At 47.6% G+C, this 25,774-nt stretch overlaps 4 protein-coding genes across 10 annotated transcripts; 2 read left to right on the top strand and 2 right to left on the bottom strand.

The window, feature by feature from the left end:
* The first annotated feature begins 1,895 nt into the window (after positions 1-1,895).
* On the top strand, positions 1,896-17,520 carry LOC118507044. Of its 2 annotated transcripts, XM_036045004.1 has the most exons (6): positions 1,896-2,116; positions 3,787-3,852; positions 10,797-11,760; positions 12,729-12,838; positions 16,594-16,840; positions 16,915-17,520. In XM_036045004.1, the coding sequence occupies exons 3-6, from the start codon at positions 10,918-10,920 to the stop codon at positions 17,344-17,346; spliced, it is 1,632 nt and encodes a 543-aa protein (XP_035900897.1). In that variant the 5' UTR covers positions 1,896-2,116; positions 3,787-3,852; positions 10,797-10,917; the 3' UTR covers positions 17,347-17,520. The 2 variants fall into 2 exon arrangements, with proteins under 2 accessions (XP_035900897.1, XP_035900905.1); XM_036045012.1 differs by lacking the exon at positions 3,787-3,852.
* Positions 12,514-16,160, bottom strand: LOC118507036 (protein phosphatase 1H). Its single transcript, XM_036044990.1, has 2 exons — positions 15,712-16,160; positions 12,514-15,606 (listed from the first exon to the last, which is right to left on the bottom strand). The coding sequence occupies exon 2, from the start codon at positions 15,464-15,466 to the stop codon at positions 13,643-13,645; it is 1,824 nt and encodes a 607-aa protein (XP_035900883.1). The 5' UTR covers positions 15,467-15,606; positions 15,712-16,160; the 3' UTR covers positions 12,514-13,642.
* On the bottom strand, positions 17,475-21,022 carry LOC118507057 (clusterin-associated protein 1). 3 transcript variants are annotated; one of them, XM_036045033.1, is made up of 3 exons: positions 20,927-21,022; positions 17,845-19,193; positions 17,475-17,755 (listed from the first exon to the last, which is right to left on the bottom strand). In XM_036045033.1, the coding sequence occupies exons 2-3, from the start codon at positions 19,103-19,105 to the stop codon at positions 17,637-17,639; spliced, it is 1,380 nt and encodes a 459-aa protein (XP_035900926.1). In that variant the 5' UTR covers positions 19,106-19,193; positions 20,927-21,022; the 3' UTR covers positions 17,475-17,636. The 3 variants fall into 3 exon arrangements, with proteins under 3 accessions (XP_035900926.1, XP_035900936.1, XP_035900916.1); XM_036045043.1 differs by lacking the exon at positions 20,927-21,022 and having other exon boundaries at positions 17,845-18,996; positions 19,060-19,276; XM_036045023.1 differs by lacking the exon at positions 20,927-21,022 and having other exon boundaries at positions 17,845-19,279.
* On the top strand, positions 19,647-23,802 carry LOC118507071. 4 transcript variants are annotated; one of them, XM_036045070.1, is made up of 5 exons: positions 19,649-19,826; positions 20,515-20,592; positions 21,289-21,633; positions 21,711-21,863; positions 21,930-23,802. In XM_036045070.1, exons 3-5 carry the CDS (start codon positions 21,465-21,467, stop codon positions 22,253-22,255), a joined length of 648 nt encoding a protein of 215 aa, XP_035900963.1. In that variant the 5' UTR covers positions 19,649-19,826; positions 20,515-20,592; positions 21,289-21,464; the 3' UTR covers positions 22,256-23,802. The 4 variants fall into 4 exon arrangements, with proteins under 4 accessions (XP_035900947.1, XP_035900963.1, XP_035900971.1 ...); XM_036045054.1 differs by lacking the exon at positions 20,515-20,592 and having other exon boundaries at positions 19,647-19,826; XM_036045078.1 differs by lacking the exons at positions 19,649-19,826; positions 20,515-20,592 and adding an exon at positions 19,920-19,938.
* The last annotated feature ends 1,972 nt before the right edge of the window (positions 23,803-25,774 follow it).

The following is a 25,774-nucleotide window of genomic DNA, read 5'->3' as shown; positions in this document are numbered from 1 at the left end:
AAAATCAGTCCGGAACGTTCGTCGCTTATCGGATGAAGTCTTTTGTTTTTAAACAGCTATTTTATCTGTTTCAAAGGAATGCAATTTGAATTTATGTGTTTCAAAAGCATTCAAATTTAAAATATTGTTTATAAAAACACTAACAGAAGAATAATTTAGAATAAAAATCACTGACTATCCAGCTATGGGTAAAATCAAATAAAAAAACGGTTATAGTGGGCCGACACTTCTCTAAGTTGTAGTGCAGAGCAAGAAGAGGTAAATTCAAATTAAAGACGATGTTAATTAAGAATAAAAAATTTCCAATAGGTTTGTCGCTTGCCGGATGAAGTCTTTTGTTATGCAGAATCGTTTTAGAGACTAAAAGCATAGCACTGGAGTTGAGTAATTAATTTGCTAAGTCTATTAAAAGCTGATGATAGTGTATTACAATTTAAAGCTGAATTGAATATAAAAATCACGAAAGGTTCGTCGCTTTCCAGATGCCTTTCGGTATTCTGTTCAATTTCTTTCAGTTGATCGCTACTGTTTTTATTTGTTACAACCGAAACTAGCCATATATTCTTTGGAAAATTATTTAAATAAACAAGAACAAGATTTCTTCTGCGTTTTTGCAGAACAGAAATGCTGTATAGCTACAGCAATAAGGTATGAAAATAACAATATACTATGATAATAAAAACAATCGTGGGGATCATCGCTTGCCGGATGAAGTCTTTTGATTTGTTGAGGCTGTCTTATGAATACAAATAGACTGCATTTGAAGAGATTTTATGTAGCAATACTACCAGGCCGTTCTATTTTATTGCTAGTAAAATTCATTTGAATAAAAACACAAAATACCGTACAACTAGACATTTCTGTTAACAAACAAACATAGAAAAAAAAAACAGAAATATAGTATAAAATTCACTAAAGGTTCGTCGCTTGACGAAAAGAGTCTTTTGTTTGGGATATTCTTTTTTCTATTAAAAACCAATACCAGTCAATAAATTGCAAATAAATATTATAAAATAAATATTATAAAATAAATAAATAAATTAGAATTGCATGCGAATAAAAAGGCGAGATTACGATTATAAAAAACACTAAAAATTGTGTATAAATATTCTCTTGAGATGTTTCGAGTTTTGAACTCATATGCAGGATGTTTTTATTTTATTAAAACATTAATTAGGAAATAAAAATCTAATCTATCTAAGTATGATAATCATAAAAGGTTCGTCGCCTTGCCGTCGAACCGGCAAGTCTTTTGTTTTTGTAACCGTTTAAAGGCGTAAAATAACACATTTGATTTTGATTATAATTTTAGAGAGAAAAAACTATTTTCTCAGTGAAAAAAACCTTCAATAACTCGGACTACTAGCTACCAGGGTAATAAATTATAACAACAAAACTATATGTTTATGTGCAGCCGATGTTGCCGCGTGCAAGGTCGCCTCACCGTGGTGCAAACACGGGCAATGCAAACAACCACTCAAACGGGATTGCAACAGATTGTCTTCGTACACCAACTCCAGGGTGCAACCTCTTGGGAGCCCCCAACTCCCTCCCAACCTTCCCCCAAAGATGCAAGATGAAACCGAGAGAAACCGAATCATCTCTGCAGGCTCCAGACGACAAACCAGGGACCGAGCTGCAGCGAAAAAGTGCGGAGCAAAAACGGCTCGTCCACCGTACTCCAGAGAGAGAGAGAGAGAGAGGGAGACAAACACACACACACATACAGGGGAGGGGAGTTGCTGAAAGCACCACGAAGCGCGCACCCCTATACTAACCTTCAGGCCGGGTCCGTGTGGTGTCTGTGCGCGCGCGCGCTTTTCTCTTCGCGGCCAAACCAACACACATTGCGCCGGTGCGGTTAAGGTGGCCCGGAAAAAAACGGACCGAGCGCGGAATTAGTTTCCAGCAAACCGCGATACGAAACGGTCGTCGGTACGGTGTTTGGCATCCAGCCGACTAGACAACGACTGCAGCTGTGGTAACTGTCGCGTGGTTTCGCAACTAAAACCTAAAACAGCGGAAAACAACAACACGGCGTGTGTGTATTTCTCGGGCATTACTACCGTAGGTGTCGAGTGCACAAGTGTTTTTTTTTTTTGGTTGTTCATCGAAGGTGAGAGTTTTGCCCCACAGGAAATGGGGAAAGATTTTGCTAGGATTACAGCTCGAACACAGCATCGCTCGGTCCCGGAAGTGCATCTGTGGCTCCCGGCCCTGGTTTCTGCACTTCCCATTTGCGCATCATTTCGATCATCTTTTCGCTCTCGTGTGTGGTTCCGTACGAATCTTTTCGTGTGTGTGTGTGTGTGTGTGTGTGTTTGTGTGTGTATTCTTCGAGCTCGCGTGCGTGTGTGTCCCGATCCTGCCCCCCTTTTTTCGCGCGTGTGTGTGCCAAAAACAGCCAAGGGCTATGCGCGAAAGCGAAAGGGAAACGGGCGCGATCTCGCGAACGGATTTGTGTGTGATTTTAACATTAGCAACAGAGGTCTCCCTCGAGAGAGAGAGAGAGAGAGAGAGAGAGAGAGAGGGCAAAACTGCGAAATAACAATCTTCGAATCAAATCGCGTAGTGCGTGTTTTCGTCGTGGAATTTAAAACCAACCAACCAACAACGCAAAAATCATCAAACGTTTTTCGAAGCCTCAAAGGGGAATTATAAATCCGAAAAATAAGGCGAAAAAGCTTCCCGGTTTTTCGGAGTACAAGATACCAATTAAATCCCCAAAATCAACGTAATTTTTTTTTCCACCTGCTAATGCGCAAAGTTTCTCACTTTAAATTTCGCTCCTTACGGCGGAACCAGCAATTACAAAAGATTTGTACAGTCACGCAGGCGACGAACCGACGAAACCATCTCTTGACCGTCGCAAAAGGTCACAGGAAGTGCATAATTTATTGGACCTCTATTGTTTGCTGTGTTGTTTTTCTTTTCTTCGTTTTGTGTGTGTGTGTGTGTTTTTCCCTCTCACCAATCCACCATTCATACCCGTTCATACCCGTCACCCTAGCCGAGGGCAAATTTACTTCCGCAAAGGAAAGCTCGTTACCGACCGCGTGCTGCTACGTTTTCCCTTGCTTTTTGGGCGGAACACTATTTTTGGAAAACTCCAATAAAACCTGATCACGGGCGGACGGAACCGGAGATTTTTATTTCAGCTCGGGTTGAATTTCTCCCAAGGCTGATTGGAGCAACTGTTTATTAACATAGTTTCTCTTTCAAAGATCATCTCCCGCTCCACCGAATCCCTCCAGCCCGCCGGTGATCGTTAATTTTCCTCGCCTCGGCTAGACTTTTTTTTTCTGTGCGGTTTGTTGGGCTTCCGGGTAAAAATGGCGTCCAATTTTCGCCCTCCCCAGCATCCGCAACTGCAATTGCAGTTGCGCAGGTTTCCTCACCGAAAACTGTTTCGGGTGTTTTGGAAAATTTTCTTTCAATCTTCTTACTCTCTCTCTCTCCCTGGTATATGGAGGGGTGGGTGTTTGGAGTAAGCGCAAAATATTTGCACGCAAATATTGGGATGTTAATAATAGCAACACCACCACCACCACCGCCAAACCATCTTCCATCAAACTGGCCGTCCTGCAACCAAACATCCGGACACTGTTTTTCTTACTCTACCAATCAAAATCAAATCGTCGCTTCTCAACCGAACCACCGTTGTGCATGCCTTCCAAGTGCGGCGTGGAAAAATTGTGGCGAGAAAACTTCGACCCTCGACGATCAGTGATTGAATTTGGTTTTTTTCTCTTTCCTCCGGGGCTTTACTCCCCTTCAAACACGCAGCACATCCGAGTTCCAGACCAAATCAAAGGTGGAAAAAAATCTTTTCAAGTTGGATTTTATTAAACGGTAAGCAAAACAATATTTTTATTTATTTAAAACAAAACTCTCCCTCTTTTTGGCCTAACGACCTCTCGGGTCATGCCTGCCGTTTCTGGCTTACTAGACTTATTGATACCACGTAGTTGGATAGTCAGTCAGTCCTTACTACGGGGAACGATCCAGGTGGGATTTGAACCCCGCTCCAGCCGTATGACCACCGGGCCAACCCTGGATAAACAACCGTCCATATGATTATAACAATATTCGAGACGAGTACTCTTTAAATGATCTCGCTGAGCTTTTAATCGTTATCTCGAATATTGTTATAATCATGTGGGCACTTGTTTTATGAGCTGGACAAACAGAGTTTTCATAAAAAAAATCGTTAACCGAACCTGCATGGGAAACAGCTTTTCCATGTTCGGCGGCTTCAGTATTTTCCCAACCCCAAACACACACACTGTTTGCAATTCGATCGATTGGTTTTCGCTTTCGTTTCGATTACGAATACGAAAAAAAACGGGACAAACGGACACAGGAAAAAAAGAACCAAGAGAAGAGGAAGAAGAAGAAGAAGAAGAAGGGAAAAAAATGAACAACAAGTCAAAGAAGGCAAAACAAACCGCATAAAATAAATACAACTTTCGCTCGGGTTTCGTCGTTATTTGCTATCACATACCCACCGCGCTTTTATTTATTTCCTTTCCATCCTGTCCGTTCTCTCTCTCTCTCTCTCTCTTTCTCTTTCAGGCTCTTCCTCTCCTGCTCTGTCTCTTTGCCATCTTTTCCATCACTTATCTATCGATCGTTCGCATCTTTTTGTTGTTGTTGTTGTTGTCTCTTTAGCCCGTTTGCAGAAGCGTCTTAAATCGAAAGCGATTCGAAGAAAGTTGGGGTCCACCCGGGCCGCCGCCGCTGCCACCGCCGCCGAATCGTAAATCTTCTCAACTCCTTCCTTCCAATCCATTTCCCCCCCCCCCCCCCCCCCCTGTTTCGGTGCACCCACAACATTCGCCACCGATATCAGTTCTCGTTATCCCGGTCCAGTTCGTTGGTTGTGTGGGGGGTTCGACGCTTGCTCACGCTTTTGTCGTTTGCCAAAATTCCTTTCCCGCGGACAGGTGACCGCCGTAGGCTTTCCACGCTCAGAACGGTATGTGTATTCGATGCTTGAACCGTATCGAAATATCTGTAACGTAAGGCTTTACCCACACAACGGTTGACAGTTGCCAAATGTTACACCGTCAGTGGTTGCTTTCTGTGTGGTAACACCGGTCCTACATTCGTGGACATGTTGAAAATGAAAGTGGGCTTTTTTATTATTATAAATCGCTTGCGTGCGTGTGTGTGTGTGTGTGTGGATTTTTGGCGTTCATTCTCCTCTATCTTTTTACATAAAGCCGTCATACCGCCGTACTGCCGTTGTGGGTCCTTCTGTTTGCCACGGATGGGCCGAGGCAGGAGGTCACACTTGCCTGAATGTTTGGGTCGCAATGGAACCGCACCACTTTAGCTGTGGTGCATTAAAAGCGATTCGTGAACTCACGAAAAAAAGGCAACCGAACAGCGTGAACCGGTTATCGCAATCGTGCGCTGCGGTCAACCGTCACCGACGTCCGACGGCTTATTTTTACGTAAAATAGCAATCACGGCGCGTGTGGCTTTGTAATAAAATGGAAAGGAATTAAATAATAATACCTCCTCCAGCACACACACACCCCGAACGGGGAGCGAACGGCTGTGGGACGCGGCAAGCCCAATTTGCCTGTGCTGGGCTTTTTTTCTTCACCACGAATGGCTCCGTGGTCCTCCAGACTTCGGGACTGTAGAGCAGGTGTAACATGGAGCCAAGTTCAATTGTGAAACACCAGCACGCATATGCAACTAGGGGCCTTGGGTAATTGAAGTCGTGGATAGCTTTTTTGGTGGTTGCAGGAGAGTTTTATCCAACAGCTGTCTAGACGAACTGTTAGTAGGTGATAATTATATCCAGAGCAGTCTCCAGAACTTACTGTGCAGATCCTTCCCCATCTGCTTTTTGTCAGAACTCTCCGAATCCTTCGGATTACCTAGAATTGCTATGTTGATTCATCCAGAAGCATCCGGACTCCCATAACGTGACGATCCAAAGCAGCACATAGTAATTACCACAAGGAAACAACTGTTATCTGGATTGGGTCCTATAACTTGTAAATACAAGTAAGGATATCGAGAAGATCCTCTTCTTCTGAGATTTTCTTGAACTCTTGAGATTCTCAGGATTCCTTCAGAATTGAAGTTCACTTCTGTTAAGATTTTCCAGAATTTGAATTACTCAAAACTGAGCTTCACTTAAAAAAGAGGATCTTCAGAGCGGAGAATCTCCAGGCAATGAGAAGTTCCGAAAATGAACTTTACAAAACTAAGGTTGTCTAAAATTGGAACTCGGCAGAACACTAAGGTACTGCAATTTCAAGGAAGCCAGAAATTGCAGCCTCAGCTCTGTTGAGTTTGAAGTACTAAAGATGAAGCCCAACATTGCAGTCTTCAGAACTGATGTCCTTCGCAACTAAGCTTCTCCAAAAATGAGGATCTTGAGCATCAATTTTATTGCAGCAATGAGGTTCTCCAAAACTGAAGTGAGGTTCTATAGAATTCTGGAAACTGGCATCTGCTCCAGAACTAAGGTTCACCATTGCGTCAGCATAAGGCTTCAAGATGATAGCACCGTCAAAATAAGACATGAAAGTCAGAAATGGCAGGCCGAAATTATAGTGCTTAAAAAGAAGAATAAGATTGAGATTCGCCAAAACTTTCGTCTCCAGAATTGAGGTCCTTCAAAACTGAGCTTCACCAAAACTGAGTTTATCCTCCAAAACTCCAAACTTAATTCAAAACTTTGATTCTCCAAAACTGGAATTGGAACATCAGAATGGTTTGATCCAATATCCGAATTGGTAGCGCGACCGAACTTCACATAGTAGGACCGGATTTTCAATTCCGCCCAGGAACCATCTCCCCGTTCGCACCACTAACTATGAGTAAACTGAGTCAAGAGAGCCAGAAATGGCAGACCAATGAATTCTTGAGGATGTAGTAGAAAAGACATTTCACGGATACTGAGGTCTCCAGAATTGAGGTGCTCCAAAACTAAAGATCCTAAGCCCCAAGATGAAGTTCTCTAAAATTGAAGTTGTTTTGTTTTCAAACCAAGATACTCTGGAATTCGCCACAACTAATGTTCGCCATTCCGTCAGCATAGGTCAGGTGATTGAGTTGAGCTCCTGGGGTTGTACCAAAGAAAATGAGGAAAGACTCGCGAAAACTGAGGTCTCCATAATTGAGAACCTTCAAGTTTAAGCATCTCTAAAAATGAGGGTGCCCTCCAATGAGGTACTTCAGAGCAGAAGTAATTCAAAACTAAGGCACACCAGAATCCTCCAACGAATAGATCTCAGCATTAAATTCTTTCCCATCCCAAAGACAGCTAGACCTAGACAACTTACCTAGACCACCTCCACCAGCACAGGGCCACAGGTTCGCGTAGGTCGCTTCAGCTTTAGTGCAAGTCGAAACTATTGGTAAGCCATTTGCGGGGGGGTCGTTAGACTGTTGCGTAGACAGTGGCACGCACTGCATCGCGATTTCACACACAGGTTGCCTAAAGCCAGTAGCCCTACCAAAGCGCGATCATAGATAAACAAACGATTTTAATGGCCGAAAGGGCTTATAAAATGAGAGCGAGAGATAGAGACAGCAACAACAAAAAAACAGAGCTATATCTATATGGAGCTAATTGAACTTCTGCGGGTTGAGTAGACGAATATGGTGGAGAAAAAAAAACCCTCAATGTGTGTGTGTGTATGTTTGGCACATTCCTGGGTGAAACTAATCACGGCACGTGTGTGGCAATTAATCGGACTCTCACAATCAGACCACGCGGCCGTAACCCTCCATTGTACCCTTCCAAATCTTGACCAACATTCTTTGCCAGTGGGCGAACAAATCGATTTCTCCCTCTCGCTCTCGCTCTTTCTCCCCCTTTTTCCCTTAGTGTTGCTCCACGTGCGCCAACACATTCTTGGCGCAACACTTTCCAGTGCCCTCCAAATTGGTGTGGCGCGTTGGCGTACTACGCCGAGGTGAGAAACACCGCGCGCAGTTGCATTTCCAGCTCTCGTTATCCGCGCACCACGGGCTTTACCAATTCGTTAACGTGTGCCAGTGCCATTTGCAAGTCAATTTTCCAATTTTCGAGGGCGTCCAAAAAGGTTCCGTGCCCACCATCCGATGGGTATTAGGGCGGTAGGGCGGGCGGCTAATGTCACAAATCGACCAGAACCATGCCAAACCATGCGCGGTCGGAGCTGCACCCCGATGCACTTTCACGTAGGACAATGCATTGTTGGCCCACAAAGAAAAAATGTAAAGAAGGGCCACCGAAAAGGGTTGAATGGGGGAGGAAAAAACGGCACACCGCACACAATGAGAAACGGGCGAATGACACGTTCCGTCAAACCTGCAAACGGCGACACTTGGGCTGTGGATGACTTTTTGGGGTTCCGTTTTCATTCAATTTCCACTTTCCAACTGGCTGGTGTGCCAAGCTGATGGTGGTGTCTTCAGCAGCGGTGAAGTGATTTGTTTTTCTCCCTTTCCCTTTTGTTTGTGCGGGCGTCCCCAATTCCGGGCGGGAACCGCACGGACGAAACCCGCACCAAACAAAACGTCAAATAATCGTGAACGAAACCGCCGCTAGCTTTCCCAACTTTCCTTTACATTGGTGCGTTAATTTTTGGGATGTTTTTATCTCCTTCGTATACATCACCAGTATCGCACCCCCTTGACCAATCATCAATATTGAGAGAGAGAGACCTCGGATCGGAGACACGGAAGTAGAAATCATCGGTCAAACGGTGTGAGAAATGGATGAGCCGCATCTTCGATTTTGGAAACCTGATGGGACGTTAAGCGAAACCACCCCCTCTTCCGACCCCGCATCTCCACCATTGACGTATCTCGCTCGATTGATAATAGCGAGTGGCGTTACGCAATCGGGCCCACCCGTGTGTTACCGTTACACACACCGGTTCCGTGACGGATTTTTTTTTCTTCGTTTTTTTTCGGGGGAGAAAATCACATAACGCGTGAAGCGGATCCGATTCCGAAACCTGCCCCCTCCCCCACCGAGGTCTAGGCTGGGATGGATGAAGTACACGATAGGGAAATTTCGAATGAAGCCGTTACGGGGCTCGTTGGAGGGCAAAAAAAAAAAAGAAAATCGAACCCTTTACGATTGGGAAGAAGAGGGGAAAATTTGGAAACGATTGGTTCGAGAAGATGGCTTAACCGCTTAGCTCACCCTTTTCTCCGAGGTACCGTTTGCCACCACTAGAGGTGGTTGTGGTGAGTGAGTGAGTGTAGACAGTCCAGTTTATCATTAGCGCTTTCCATCGGAGGTTTTTCGGGAGGAGGCGGGGGCAATAAAGTTTATGGTGTTGATTTGTTTCGGGTTTAAAGATTTTCTCGTCGAGAGAGATCATAATGCGTTCCCATCGTGATCGGGCTTTTGGACCATATCGGACAGATTTCGCGCCATGTTACACAGAGCATGGTAAATGTTGGATTAGGAGTTAGTAGGTTTCACTCGTGGCTTAAGATGCTTGATCGGTACGTAATATGCGTGATGTTTCTATTTAGGAATGATTGCCCGATTACCATATTGCCATATAGCACAGAGGGCTGGATGGGAGGCTCTTGCTCTGTTGGAGCCGTTTCAGATGAGCGCTACGGTGCCGTCTGGCAGATGTATCTCTTACTTGAAGATATCTCAGTATGTCATTAACCCCTCAAATCTGGGCGAACCTACTTCCTCAGAATCAGTTGGACACCGACCACAGTCTTCCAATCTAATATCCCGCCTATTCTGACGCATCAAAGCCATCTCAGGCGATCTGAGTTTTGGGCCATACGGCGCCTTCTCTGTCTATTTTTAAGACCGAAAAAGACTTTACGGACTAGCCTTACCGTCCGGTTCTAGTTTCACCAAACCCTGGCAGGTCTGATTCTCTATAAAATAGTGGGACCATCGTCCAACTCACAGAACTCCTCATTGTAGTGAGGTTCCTCCATCATGAAAGAGACTGGGCCCCCAAAATCCTTCCAGCACTTCCTTTCCTTTTGAACGCAGCCAACAAGAATTCCTCAGCTTTTGACAGAGCCCATGCCTCCGAGTCGTATACAAGTACTTTTCTGACGACATAAGAAAAAGAAAGCTGTACTTTGAGTGGACAAGTTTTCTCTGGGTGAGATGTAACTGGTGGATGTTGATGATGTTATGTGTAAAGCGCTATCCAGTGTAAATCAGTTCTTGTTAGGAAGACAGCTGTTTAGTGATGTCACCACCATTTTGATTTTTATCTCGCTAATCTTCAATCCGCTACATAGCTACATAGGAGAACCTCAAACCTCAAATAATGTCTATGCCATGGGCGAATGTCGAGATTGACTTATAGAATCTCTTCTTGGCTTAACGACCTGCTAGGTCATCCCAGCCATCTAATGGCTTACTAGACTTATTAATACCACTTAGTTGAATACCCAGTCCTCACTACGAGGAAACTGCCCGAATGAGATTTGAGCTACGACTTCGAATTCCTGAGTATGCTTCCAAGCGATTTCAGGGAAGCCCATTCTCCCTGGCGCAGATCCTTGGAGATAGCAAAGGGCCCTGCTAGTTTTCTCTCCAACAGTATCTGATGTTGGTAATGTTGGCCATTTTTATTCTCAAAACCCTGGTAAGCTGGGCCGAGATTCTGAAAGGGCTTTTTTATTATATCTCGTCATCGTTGTCTAAATTATCATTTCAGCAAGCAATAGATATCGCTTTTGATTATAACATGACTGATCATAATACACTGCTCAACATTCCTTGACTTGCACCAAAAACTGACTGACTGAAAAGAATATCTCTTCATTCTTCTAACTTCCAGCACCAGCACCAGCCCCTCTCCAATACTTACCATTCATGGTGAATAGCTGTCAGGTGCAGCACACAACACCACTACCCCGACAAAACTGAAACGTTTGGAGCAAACTGGATCGCGGTGCAGTATGGAGCAGCTAGAGCGAGAGATCCGCAAGGAGATAGACGAGATGAACACGAGCGTGTCGCTGGTGGACCGGCTCGAGGCGGGCGACACGATGGACGACGATCGGCGTGACGAGCTGCTGTCCTCCACGCGAGCCGTCTTCGAGAACGTTAACCCTAACAATGTGAAGAACAGTCTCACCGACTCCCAGATATCGATCATCTCCAAGCACGACGGCTATCCAGAGTCGGGCCACTTTTACAGCACTCCATTGGCCGGTGGCAAAGATCCCAGCGTTGGCGGTGAACCCGATACATCTTCCCCCGCTGGAACGAATCAACCCGAGCTGGGTAAGGGTGGGAGCGATGGGAACGGGGACAAGTCATCACCGGAAGTTGCTGGGCGGACCGGTAGTAAACTGGACAAGCAAACCAAATGTAGACAGAGCCAGCGGGAGCAAAAGGGCGCGAATATGTCACAGCCGGACATATCTACCAAAAATCCACCCCAACCCAGTGCCTCCCTGGCAAATCTACTCTACGCACCAGGGTGTGGTGGTGTTCCGAAGCGTAAGCGGCTTCCATCCACGGTAATTCTGGGCCTCATCCAGCTGCTACTGAGCGTTACGTTGGCAGCGCTCGGTGGACTCGTCATTGCGCGGAACGCTTCGCTAGCGATGGCCGGTACGGGGTTGTGGTGTGGCGCGATAGCTGGCATTGCCGGTTCACTTGGTTTGATGAACGTGAAGATGGCCAAAACCGGGTTTCTGGCGGTGAATCTGATCTGCGTTGCGTCTAGCACGCTCGGGCTAGCGCTCACTGGCATTGGAGCAGTTCGGGACGCAAATTTGGCCCAGCAGGATGAGGTAAGTGGACACCGTGGAGTAACCGTCGACCGGTAGTATTAGGTGCGAATTCTTGGTAGCTGTGCCAAAGCGACTCATTTGAAGTACTGCATCTGCTGGCATCCACGAAAAAATAGCTTTGCAGCTATAGAATAGACAACGCCTTACGAGTCTTCTGGAACATATGAGCTTGTGGAACTACTTTGCTAAGGTTCAGATCACTGCTATCGGGGCCATATCTCTTCTACCACTTTGAGATCATCGCCGTCAGCTAATATTCTGCTTCCCATGCGAATTCTATCCCTAACACAGCCTCCGTCGAACTTGTTCTTCTCTTCTTCATTGGCACTACAACTTCAAGAGGTCTCGACCTGCCATTTCTAGCTTACTGTGACTTAATTTAACCCGTAGTAAAGTAGTCAGCCCAACGTACGGGGAACTTGTTCTTACTGTTAGCCAAACTGATCCTCAATCAGAATTCTCAGTCGACCTCCTGGAGCTCAGTCCGCATACGTGCGCCTTATGAATCCAGTACCATCATTTCTTTATCCGAAGTTGTCAGATGATCCGTGTTCCGGATGTTGAAGTCGGGGGTCACTTCTCAGTCCTGGTGCATCCTTAAGGTACCTGTAAGCATCAGGACTGAGGATTATTGGCTCGAACCATCATTCGAGAACACTAAGATCTGCTAGTGATATCTCTCGTGAAACAGCTAGTACACGAGATGCGCACCTAATATTACAGGCCACCAACACAACCATAAGACAAACCGTGTTTTTTTTTGTCAAAAGAGATCTCTTTTTAGTTTAGGAAAAGTGAGCGAGAATACAATATGATAAATTTGTTCTATGGTCTTTCTATTTCTTTTCTCTCCCTCTCTCCCTCTCTCCCTCTCTCTTCATTCTTATTGTGTTCCTTCCTAATGCTCGGCGCACACACACACACATACCAATCGGCCTCATCGGTCTTCTAATCTGGGAATGCTGCAGCTTATCTGGGGTGCTGTCACAGCCGGAACGGGGCTGCTGGTGGCGCTAGCGGTACACTTCCTAATCAGCGTCTTTTCCGTGTACTACTCGGCGCTCAAACTATGCTCAAGGTAGGTTAAACGATTTATACCAACATCACACGCACACACAAACACACGCTATGGAAAACGGAACCACTAAGCAATACGGCACTTCCACGCGGCGTGTATTCTATGTGTTGTTCCCAAAACATGATGCTCTAACGGATGTATGCGTGTGGATATGTGACTGCAAGTGTTTCAAATACTCACATAACGTCTATAGCTTGCATTGTTGCAGCATACCACACCACTACTACAGCCTAGATTTGTGTTTTGCTTGGGTGCTAAGAGCATGCAGATAGTTGTTACTGGCGACCCTTGATAAACCGTATCGTGCTGGTCGCGTTTCCTAGGAAGGAACGTTACATTGTTCTAGCCACACGTCTTACCGCTTACGTATCAATACTTCAAAGTTTAGTTATGCCTTTAAATTTATATATATATATGCTACACACTGCACGCTCGCCAAACCGACTTCCGGCGTACAGCTGTCCGATAAGATAAGGTGTTTGCTGTCTGCTAGCTTCTAGCATTAGTGGAATATACCTTTTCTTATATGTATAATTCATTATTGTATTGGTTTGAGCGCGCTCCTTTCTCTCCTCCTCCCCCATCGCTTTCCCCTTATTGCTCTCTCTTCCTCTCACTCTCTCTCTCTCTTGCCGTACCCCTTCGGTGTTGGCCGGGGTACGTTTAAAACAAAACATACATCTACAAAGCGCATTAAGAGACATATATCACTAGAACACAAAATTTCAATACAATGTGTGATTTCTACAACACGCGCGCCCACACACAGTAGAGTTCTTCCTATCGCCCGGCGGCAACCAGCTTTTACTTCCCCGGAAGTGCATCCGCCAGCCCCATCGGTACGGTTTTGCCTCCTGCCGGCTGTAGATTAATTGTGTTGAGATTGTTTTCGGCCTCCTGGCCTTCCTCCGGCGGTTCGGACGATTCGGACGATGAGCTGTGCTCGGTGGTGGTGGCCGAGCCCGGACCCGACGGTTCCTGGGTCGCTTCCGCCACCGGTACCACCACCTCACTCGCTGCGCTTCTCATCTGATTTCGGGCGGCAACCGTTTGCGTCCACTCGCGGTACTCCCGGTAGTACTGGTAAACCGGTATAACGATCACGGAGATATCGTCCACGGTGGCAGCGGCACGCGAATCCGACAGCCGCCAGTGGCCGGATTCGTTCGCGCGGCCCCGCGATCTTGCCACCAGCTCCTGGGCCACCATCGTGTACCGGTGCCGTTCGGCCGGGAAGCGTTTCAGTGTGCCAAACACCGTGTTGGCGACCTGCTGCGATTCGCTCACGTCCCACAGACCGTCGGTAGCCATCACGAGAATGCCGTACTCACCGTCACTGTTATCGTCCGCACCGGGCTCGTTGCGCACCTGGCACAGATCGAAACACACCACGTCCGGGTGTGCGCTGAGGAATGGTTTAATCGGCAAGTTGCTACCGAGCGCCTTCAGATCGTGATCGCCGAACCCACGCGTTACGCCAATCGTGCCGAGCAGCCGGCTCCGCTTACCGGCGCCGGTAATGAGCGGTATCTTTAGATCGGTTGCGGTAAGCGTCTTATACGTCCAGCCCTTCATTGCACCCTGCCGGTACAGAATCCGTGCCCCAAGGTCCTTCGTCGTCGGTTTCTTCGCGTACTCCATCGCGATGTACTCGCCCCCTAGCAGGGCCGGATTGTGTTTGCCCACCGTCAGCAATCGGGGTCGCTCCGTGTCCGGTGTGTGGTCGAACGAGCACGGTTCCGCTACCACCTCAAACTCATCCACCTCCTTTTCTCCATCCAATTCCGCCCCACCATTGCATTCGGGCCGCTGGGTCACCGTTGGCAGCTTCCGGCGCTTCACCCGCCTACACAGCACACCCCGCGAATCGCCCGCATTCGCCACAAACAGCTTCCCGAGTATGAACAGTGCCACCAGCGCGGTACACCCGCCCGCATTCCGATACTTGTCGCGATCCTCCGCCAACACGGCATCCATGTCGGCGAACGCTGCCTCGAGCGCACCCACGATCAGCTCATCCTTCGACACCTGCTTGTGGAACAGGCTCGGATGGGGCAGTGTCGCATGATGGTGCAACGGCATCGCGAACCCATTCTCACTCTCCACCCGCGGCATCAGCAGATCAATCACATCCACCAGCTTCTCGTGCAGTATGTAGTGGAACTGGTTGGCGGCGGCCAACGCTGCCCCATACCCGGCATGCCCATCGTAAATTCCAAAGTACGTGTACGGCAGATCGTGATACTGTTTGGACGGGTGGGACAGCACCTGCCGGTGAAATGCTGCCTGATCTTCGTTCCATTTCGATTTGCCCGAGTTAACGCACTCCGCGTACCCGGTGTTCCACGGCAGCAGCGAAATGTCGCGCGGCACTATGATCGGCCGGACGTTGTGGTCCGCGCTCGCCTTCAGCTCGTCGTACGTCAGCAGCTGCAGAAAGGGGGGCCGGGCGTACTGAAACTTTTTCGGCAACCGCTTGCCACCGGCGTCATAGTCTTTGCCGCTGCCCCGACTGCCGCCACCGGCGCTACCTCCCCCACCGTACGCTTGATGTCCCGGGCCGGACGGAAGCGCCGGCTGGTCAAGGGCCACTGCCGTGAGCACCTTGTTCTTGAAACGATTAAACATCTCCAGCTCGACTAGCTATCGGTTTGGCGGTGAACTGGTATCACCACCGTACGTGTTTAGACCAATAGAAATACAACTGCCTTCCAGGGAACGTTACGCTCTTGCTGCTGCCGCAGCTTTCCTTCGTCACACTTGAGTATCTGGAGGCAGCATGTGCATAGAAATGGGAAGGTACAAAAGAAACAAATTTCACATTTCGCTGAAAGCGTACAGGCACACCGACACAGAAACACAGAGACACTTACCGCAGCAGCTTATCACCAAATGAAAAAAACCTTCCACCGACAAGCGGTGCTCTCTACTGCAATGCTGCTCCGCCTAACACCAACCGATCGAAGCAACCATAAGGAAACGCGAATCGAAGCAACTGTGAGGTCGGCTCGTAAAACAGAAACTGAAACACTGGTTAGGGCCCTTAATCCGCTTGCATCGTTACTTCCATCGTGTTCGGCACCGCCTCCGATCCGGTGCTGCGCCTTCTCACTGGCCACACTACCGTAGTCGAGTATTTAGAGTTACTTTTTTCACGGAATTGCAGATAAATTAGCAGTTCATGTTTTTGTTCGGCTGTGTGTGTTTTTTTTTTCTTTTCACCGTCACCACCGTCACCCTGCCGTTCCTTTGCGCAATGCCTGCCTGTATCTATCATCTGCTCGGCTGTCAAACGCCGAGCTGGTGAGTTTTGCTTCACGCACCTCTCACCACAGTGAGCAAGCTGGCGCAAGCTGAGAAGGCGATGACGTGAAGCTGTCTCACTATAGTGAGCAGCGCGACTGTGTCATTCACTTTTTTGTTATTTGATTGATTGAAGGTTTATCACAGTGCGGTTAGATTTTTTACTTGCTTATTGTTTTTAACGTACATTTGCTCGGCTGTATACGATTCGGCGTAGGGGAGCATTTTTTTTCCCGCGAACAATATAACTCTATAGCTTGTTTTGTACCGTGTTAACTCAGCACATACAGCACAAAGCTGCTGTCACGTAGATGTAACAGATGGTGAAACCCTGCAGCGCCATCTGTTGGTCGTGTAGCGTAAGCTTGTAATTCAAAATTTCCACCAGCTCGGTATTTGCACGTTAAAGCGCTTATGTTTCTATCTCTATTTTCCATCCCCTGCCCCACCAGACCAACGCAGAAGCTGCAGATGATCGATAATGTGATGCATAGCAACTCGCAAGCGTTCATGACCCAGCAGAAGGTGGAGGACTACATTAACTCGCTGCACGTGGAGCCGGGCGTTAAGGACATGATGTATCAGACCATGCTGAAGCGTAGCTACGGCTCGATGTACGGCGAAAAGCATCGTGGCGATAACTACAGCACCGGTACCTCACAGCGCGTGATGCTCGTTCCAGCGGGAGCAGGAAATGGGGTAAGTAGTACATTCCTCTGCGGCACAACGCTCCTTGTTGGCTAACGTTTGCACGCTTCGTTTCCCTGTTTAAGCTCCCCCCAATGATGCCAATGTACCCGCCGGTTCAAACATCGCCCGGCAACTCACCGATGATCTACCCACCGAATCTGATGCCTCCCGGTGTGCCCCAGTACCAGCCGTACCCGGAGAGCGCACTCATGGAAGCGCAAATTAGTCGCGCCAACCGGAAACGGTCGACGATGCGCATGAACAACGAGCGGAACAGTGCGGAGATGGAGCGGCCGCGGCGAAAGTCCGACTCCGATCTGGAGAAAACGTTCACCTACACCGGGCTGGACCGGGACATTGCGGACAGCTATCTGGCAAAGGAGGAGGAAAAGCTGACGGGCAGCATTGTCAGCAACGGTGGGATGCACGTGACGCCACCCCACACGTACCATCACGATCTGATGCTGATCGATCATCGTACGCATTTCGAGCGGTACAACGATATCCACATGTGAGCGTGTCGAGACGATCCACCCCTATTTCATTTTGCTACCAACGCAGCGGAAGCTATTCAATACCACCCCCCCCAAATGCTCAAGAAGAATCGTTAGTCGTTAGGGAACTTTGTTATACATTGTAAATGTGTTTTTGTATAGTATTTGTATAAACTATGTTTTACTATGTTTTCAGTGCATGTTTGATTTAAGCGAGATAGAGAGAGAGAGATACAGGAGGAAAAGGTTTGAATGTTGCGAAAATGGATAATGAAATAAAACGCCAAACTACTCCCGGATCCGAGCGCACTTTAAAAGTCCTCATCGCTGAGATCCACTTTCGCGCCCCTGTTGATGGTGGAGCTTTCTCTGGGCATTTTTGCGAGACTTTCATCCTCATCGTCATCGGTACGCAGGCTGCCATCGATCACTGAAACGAACGAACGAAAAAAAAACAACCCCATTTCAATGAAGACATCCTCAGGGTGTCTAGGTGCAATGGATAGTTTCTTCACTTACAGCGATTGCCTCCCATTTCGAGCTCACTTTCCGACTCTTCCGAGCTCATCGAGCTGTCCAGCGGTCCGAGCTCATCCTCAATGCTTCCAATCATTTTCGACCGATCTTTGCCGCTCGGCGAGGCCCCGTCGATGCGCGACCTAAACCTGGTAGAGCCACGATCGCGATTAAGTAGCTCACTCCTCAAGATGCGCCGGTCCGTCTTCAGCTTCACATCGTCCCGCTCGTCGAAATCATCATCCTCGTCGTTTTCATCCTCCGACTCGATCAACCCTTCCGGCAGTATCGTCATGCTGCTGTCCGTGATGCGGGCCACCGGGGAGGTCGGTGTCGGCGTACGGTTTTTGCTGATCAGCTGGGACCGCAGCGCATCCACACACCTTATCCGCACGATGTACTGCTCGTACATACCCTTCAGCTCCAGCTCCAGCTTTTCAAACTCCTCCAAATATGCGGGCCGCACTTTCTGCAGCGCTTGCAGCCGCTGCCGGGACCGTTCCAGCTCGGACGCTTTGCGCGAAATTTTCGACGCCAGGTTAGCGTTGTCCGCCTTTAACCCTTCCAGCACTGCCTTCGAACTGGCAAGCTTGGACTGTAGCGAGGCAATAGCGTTCTTGATTATCTTCTCCGTAGTTACCAGCTCCAGCGAACGTGTCGACTGGACGTTCCGTATTTCGCGGTTGATCAGTTCCTTCTTTAGCAAATCGTACAGCGCTGCACCACGGTTAGTAAGCTCGGACGATAGGCCACGCACCTTCTTCAGGTCATCGATTTTGTCGGACAGATCGATCTCGACGTGCGATTTTATTTGCTCCTCCTCATGTCCGGTTACTTTGGGCGATGAGATTAGCAGCGTAGTTACCTTGAGCAGTTCTTTGGCCGCCGCCACCGAGCTGGCGTACAGTTTGCGGGGATTTATTTTGATGCTCGATTTGGTCACCAAAAATTCGGTAGCCGACCGGACGAACTGGATCCGTTCCTGTTCCGTGCGGGTGCCACCGCTCAGCACCAAATTCGGCTCCAACCGATTGATCAGCCATTGCAGAATGTCCGAGTAGGCTTTGAAGCTTTCCGGACCCCCGTACGGAGTGTTAAGCACCGAGATGGGAATGTTGTTTGGATAGCCAAGCAGTTTTAGTTGCTCGGCAAGATCTACAAAAGGGAAATGAACGCAGACATGGTAACATTTAACCGAATTCTCCGGAACACACTTACCTCGCACATCCTTGAACGCCATTATTGATTGCGAACAGTGCGGCATTTTCTGTGTGTACGCTTTCTAGTTACCATGGTGATTATGGTTGAACGGTTTGCTGCGTAGATAAATATTTCCATCAACTTTTCCGTGCCTGTTTGAATCGGAGAGAATTGGATGATTGTTTTGTTTTATCTATGGTAAACGTGTTTCCGAAAAACATTTCGCAAGCTTTTTAACGTAATTCGAAGCTAAACTGCGTTAATAGTTTCCACTTGCGTAAAAGGTAACGAAATGAGCTACAATAATGGATTTAATTTGATTTACCCGTTTATTGCAGATTTTGCTTGTAGCATTTTGTACGCGCCAAATGTCAAAATTAAACTTGACCCATGGCTTCGCTGTACGGAACGAAGGAAAACAATAGCACGCTCAAATTTATTGAATTTTTACTAAATTTAAATTCTAAATTTGCCACAATTTTTTCTAAGCATTTTTTTAAATGAAAATTCAATTGAATAAAACCCGCCGTTACGCGTTGCCACAAACCCACCTGTCAAACTGTCAAACGGCATTGACGTGCCAGCTGTCAAACGTGTACGAACCCGCTGCACATTCCCATTATCGATGTTGAAAGCAAAGCAGCTTGGCATTTTGGAGCCGAAGTTTTTTTTGTTTTTTTTGTGTCCCTCCTCCACCATCGGTGTATTAAAACAACACATATTTTATCAGCAATCAACGCAACAAATCGTAGCGCAGCTGTGCGTAAAGCCCACCTGAAGCAAAGGTAAGGGGTCGCGTTATAAAAGTGCATTTCGGGTCCGGGTGCAGGCTAGAGCCTGGACGTGCAGGAAAGTGCATTGTCGGTAGCCAAAATAGCAGCAACTAGCCATATGCAGGTGGGAACGATACGAACGAGGCGAAAGCATCCGTGGAGCACGTTCATCATCGGTTGCATCGCCTACACACGCAGGAAATGAACCAAAAGCTAGCTATGTGTGTGGTTGGCGTACGTGCGTGTGTGTGTGTGTGTGTGTGTGTGTGTGTGTGTGTGTGTGTGTGTGTGTGCGTTTGCATTGGCTGGAATAAGAAGGAGACCTTTTTTTTTTTTGTTAGTTATTTGATAAATAACTTGTTTGATGCTATCCAAATGGTAAAGCTCCACTGTGGGAACCTGTGCGAACATGGGTGAACAGTATTGCAAAAGGTTGCAATATCGCAATGTGCCCCGCTTCCAGGCGCCGTGAGACGCTGTGTGTTTGTGTTGAATTCACACGCAAAACAGATCAATAGCGGCAACAAAACGATACTGTCTTATTGGATTTGATGTGGGATTCGGTTCCCGCTTGCTACTGGAAGTTGGCTGGAAATCGGCTTTGAACGTTCTGGAACAAGGTTAAACTTTAACTCGTTTCCAATATTCGTCAACGTCACCGCTGGTTGATCGTTTTGTATGTTTTACAATATCTTTTTAGGATCGTACCATCCTGTGGGCTCAACAAGGAACAGTTGAACGCTCAATTATTTGTCGCTAAATATAGCGAAGCGGATAGGTAAGGGGTCACAGGAAGCTAACCGACGGCACAAGCCATGCCTGCTCCAGGTGTTGACGTGCCTGTACAGAATTAGGGGCGCTAGCTATTCTCCTGGGAACCTGAGTTAATTTCCCGTACCGCACGACATCCGTAGGACGCAATAGCGATTCCCCCGGGGGTTGCGGGAATATTACGTTGCCAAAATAGCTTTAATGTTCCTTCGAGCAGTGAGCTTCGTTCGGCGCGCGGCTAGAGCGAGCGCCTTATACCAAGGCTAACGAACGGTAAAAACCAACAACGGCAGCTTCAAGAGCTGCTGTGTTTGTGTATGCGTGCGCAATTCAGTGCTTACCTATTACTTCCGGTACGGCCTGGTCTGGCGGGTGGGCAGGGTGGTAGGGAGAGATGGTTCATTCTGTTGCTAGTACCGATGACTAACGGGCAATGAAACGCGTTGGTTCATGGCCATGTACGTACAGGTTAGAGTAGCTGCCCTCTGACTCATAGATAATCGCGGTTTTCGCTGACTGTGCGTTCCTTCCAGTAACTCGCTTGTGATGCAGTTTACGTTGGTTGCGTTTTTTTTTTTATGCCAGACGTGTTTAGTCTATTGACATTCCACAGATAACATCCCAGCGAGTAGGTTGCAGTCGGTATCACATTTAACCTCCTATGTTAATATGTTTTGTGCTTCTCCTTTTGTGCATCTTCCAGCTGACACGTTCGTGTAGCAGTTCTCACCGAGTTAACCCGTCCAGGACCGCAATCAATGCAACGATCGAAGTGAGCAGACGAAACAGAACGCACTTGTTTGTCTCGCCAGTCAGATCGGCAATCGCAGAGGAGAGTTATTCGGCAAGTAAGCATACGTAGCAAGACAACGCGTCAAGATGCCGGAAAGTGGACCCGTGTATCAGCCGACGACGGTTTCGTTCGAGGCACGCCCGAGTGCCGGTGGTTTGCTGGCCCAAACTACAGCCGCCTCGTCGATGAAGATGCTCCGCAAACCGGCCATACAGGTGTCGATACTGGTGTTTGGTTTGATCATGTTCGCTACAGGTACGTTCGAGAGTTTTTTTTTTTCTCCTATCGCCCGGAAGTAACTAATCGACCGCACGGGTCGCGTTCCATTACAGGAATAGCACTAGTGGCTAGCGGATCTGCAGACTACTCCGATGCCGAACAGCATCCGGAAATCAATCCGGAGGGTAAGGTGCAGGAAGAGCAAATCGATGTGGGATTGATCGTGACCGGTGCGATCATTACACTGTTCGGAATCATATTCTTAGGTAAGCTTTGTCTCGCACGCACGCTTCCCTGCGCAACACGGACTCATTTTGCATCGCATTTTGCAGGTCTGTACGTGAAGGTAGCCGATTGGCGCCGTAGCTGCGTCTGTCCGTGTGTGCTGTCGAAGAAGCAGGGCCTGGCGCGGCAGCTGCAAGGTAACGGCGGTGGTCAAATACTTGCCCTGAACCCGAGCACGGATCCGCTGGTGTCGCATACGCAGTATGCGCCCGTGTCCGAAATTCCGACCCGCCAGGAGGACGAGGAGCGACGGAACCTGATGCCGGACAGCAAGGATTCGTGCATGAGCAGTGCGGAAGAGTCGGACCGGATGCTCGATACGGATCCGCGGATCGTGCTCAGGCCGATCGGGAGCACCCTGGAGGATGCTTAAATGTACGTACAGCAAAACCACCCTCCCCCACACACACACCGATGATAGAAAAAGAGTGTAGGCGATTGTTTGCCAAGTATGTCAAGCAAGGGAAGGCATACAGAGAAAGAAGGCAAGGTAGTAGAGGAAAAAGGAGGAGGAAAGGTTTGCAAGGAAACACCGGTGTTATCATTTAAGCGCAATTTTCCTCCATTTCCTTTTGGTTCATTCCTTCGCGAGACCAGATTAACGTACGATTAGTATTCAAATTTATTATGTTTTTGACAATACACAAACAGAGAAAGAGATCTTACAACTAACACACATACAGTAGCATCACACTATTGTGAAGCGAAGGGTCAGCATTCTTTAACGTGCATTTTTGGTTTAAGCAGCCGCATAGAGAGAAAGAGAGAGTGAGGGAAAACCGAAGCAAACAAATAGTATTGATTTTGTTAACTGTGTGGGCGCTATGTGTGGAAGTGTTTAAGGGAATATTTTTTTCGAGATATTATTATTTATACCTGATACAAATAATGTGCTTAAATGCTAGTGCTTTTTTTTTTGTTAAAGTAAGAGAAAGTGCTTGTTTAACGTTTATCTCACGAAAGGTTCACCGGAGTACCTTTACGAAGCAGTCTATTAATAAGCGCGTTAGGAAAATTGTCTTTTTTGTTTAGATTTTGCACTGATTTTTTTTATATATATGTAAGGGGTTCGCGCTAGGTGAGTGAGGAAGATGGAAGATAGCAAACGCTATACGCAAATGAAGCAACTTAGTGACAAAACAAAAATGTACCTTTTTATACATTTCATTACTACTTATTCGTACTTAATTTTCTACTGCAAGGAAGTACTGGAACTAGTGAAGGACTAATTAGCTTTTCATTTTTTTGTGTACCGGTTCGGAATTTGAAACGTTCGGAATCTTTTTAATCAAAAAAGGCAATTTATGAACAGGGAGAGAACCGTCCAAGTGCATCCTAATAAGCAAAAAGTCCCTTTTTTTCTCTCTCGCTCGCACGCCAGTAACACAGCAAGACTTTAGGTTGAGTGAACACCGAACTAAGCGTGTTGTAGTGTAAGCAAGGGCGCGTTAGCATATTGTTCTTCTGCCGGTGCTTGTTTTATGCTTGCTTTTCCCACGCGCGAATCAACGAATCAGCAACAACAACTAAAAGAGCCAAGATTGTGAACAAAGATGGCCTAAACTGTGTATGGCTGACTAAAATCAACACGTTTTTCCTTTCGATTCTGATGTTCGGTTGTTTGTAATAGTGCCACAGGGAGCGACAAAGCAAAAAACCAAACATGTTACAAGGATTCAGTATTCAAACAAGGAAAACACAACACATTGGTCTGGTTTTTGTTGGTGTTTTTTTTTTACGTTTTGCGCCAGGAAGTTAAAGAAAACAAACAAATTCATATTTCAAAAGAAACGTTCGAGCAAAGGCAACGGTGTTCCAAACATATTCCACGGAACCCACGGAACAGGGGGAAAAAACTAGAACGACGATCGCAGTACACATTTTTAAAATAAATCTCTTAATAGTAGGTTAGTTTACGGATATGCTGATGTATGACTATTATATTGCTGTTAAAGAATGGTGTGAGAAATAGTGAAGTTAAACAACTGTGTCATCAGCGTTCAAACAACCCTCAGACAGCTGAAATCCCACAAGTCGGCTGGCAGCGATGGGCTGGTGGCAGAACTGTTCAAGGTGGGTCCGGAGAGGCTTATCGTGCTTTCCGCGCCATCACAGTCCTGAATGTTGCCCACAAGATCCTGTCCTGCAGACTTGCGCCCCTTGCTACAGTTTCCTTATGAAATTCCTAAGCTGGATTTGTTGGCGGGACATCGACGACCGACAAAAATCTTCATTCTACGGCAGACCCTTCATCCTACAATACCATAGATCGGACCGAGCCTTGGACCATCATGCGGCAGTATCGCTTCCCTGCGAAGCTGGTACGGCTGTTGATCACTACTATGGACGGTGTGCAGTGGAAGTTGAGAGTGTCGAACATGCTGTCGGGTTTCGCGCGAATCTCATCGGGAACTGACTCAACATCGCTCTCGAAGGTGTCATGCTGCGGGCTTCAACATCAGGGGCACGATTTACACCCGGTCTCTCCAATTCCTTAGCTTTCTTCGCGGTTGACGTCGACATCATCGGACGGACATCTGCGGCGGTGTGCGCCAGATTTGATTTGTGATTGAGGATCAATGCGATCTGCTTTACCTGCTTGCCAGAGTCCCTGACCGTGATGGAGCACGACTATGATATCCTGGACTATGCTGGAGGAGCACACCAATGCGCTCGCCATTTTCGAGCGGCGGGTGCTACGGAGAAGGAGAATACCAGCGACTCGTTCGGCACGCGAGGCGTACAGGAGCACAGCGAGCTCGTTGGCTGGATCAAGTGGAGTCATACCTGAAGGAGATCGACCTCTCTTAGGGTCATGCCTGCCACTTCTGGCTTACTAGACTTAATGCTACCACGTAGTTGGCATAGTCAGTCCTCACGGGGGAGAATGGGTCGGATGAGATTGCAACTCCACCACCGGACCTCTTCATCCCCCTACGGACACATAAAGACCCCAACATGATAGACCAAATCCTCCTTGAGGTTTGATTCTGCCGTGTGTCCGTCGTGTTACATTCTTTTGCTTAACCGAGCCAAACAGCTTTCTCAAACACCCAAACCCCATCGGTAGTACGTCCGTGTGCTTAAGGAAAGTGAAAAGTGTACAACCCAGCTTTATTTACATTCCTGTTCCAGATGCGCGCAGATCGAACCACACGCACACAACGGCTCCCCTGTATGCTGTAGCGCTTCATTCGAGCAGCGCACAGAAATGCCTAAACTGATATATTTAAGCATTCAATATCCGAACCCGGCATCGGCAGCTTATATTTATGCAAAACACACGCGCGCGCACACACACACACGTAGTCACGGTGTTATGCGCCACGTCCGTTGTCCAAGTCTGCTGGAAATGGAAATCGACAAACGTTCCCCCGCGCGTGTCCGCTTACAGAACGCTTATGCATGATTTAACCTTTTTCGAGTGGGTGTCCACGCAGCCGGAACTACAGCATACGGAGCCTGAAGGCGCATAATCCGAGACCCGCTTAGCGTGATTGCGAGTGAAGCTTCTTGAAACGCATCACGGTGCAATGGTTGCTCAACTCAGGGAAAGAATTTCTCCGAGTCGCGCTGTTGTTAGACACCCTATTGTTGTGTTAGTCGCGGGCTCTGCACAGACCTCCAGACACCAGAGGAGTTTGTTGTTATGTTTTACGCCTTTTACTATACGGTTGTTGTTCCACAGATTGATATGCTTCGCGTCCCTCATGCAATGCGGATCGCCGCCACACACACACACACACGTTTCCCTTGAGGTTCCCCATCGGGCAGATTGGAGGGTTGTGTTGGAGGTGCCTGTATCTGTCGCTCGGAGGCCGATCGAACGATGCCGACTTTCCCGAGGACACAACACCCTGATAGCTGTGCAGCCTAAAGGTATTCTCTTCCA

The sequence above is a fragment of the Anopheles stephensi genome, chromosome X (assembly GCF_013141755.1).
Source record: "Anopheles stephensi strain Indian chromosome X, UCI_ANSTEP_V1.0, whole genome shotgun sequence".
In the NCBI taxonomy this organism is placed as follows: domain Eukaryota; kingdom Metazoa; phylum Arthropoda; class Insecta; order Diptera; family Culicidae; genus Anopheles; species Anopheles stephensi.
The sequence above is the reverse complement of the archived record's forward strand: the minus strand, read 5'-3'. Positions and strand labels throughout refer to the sequence as shown.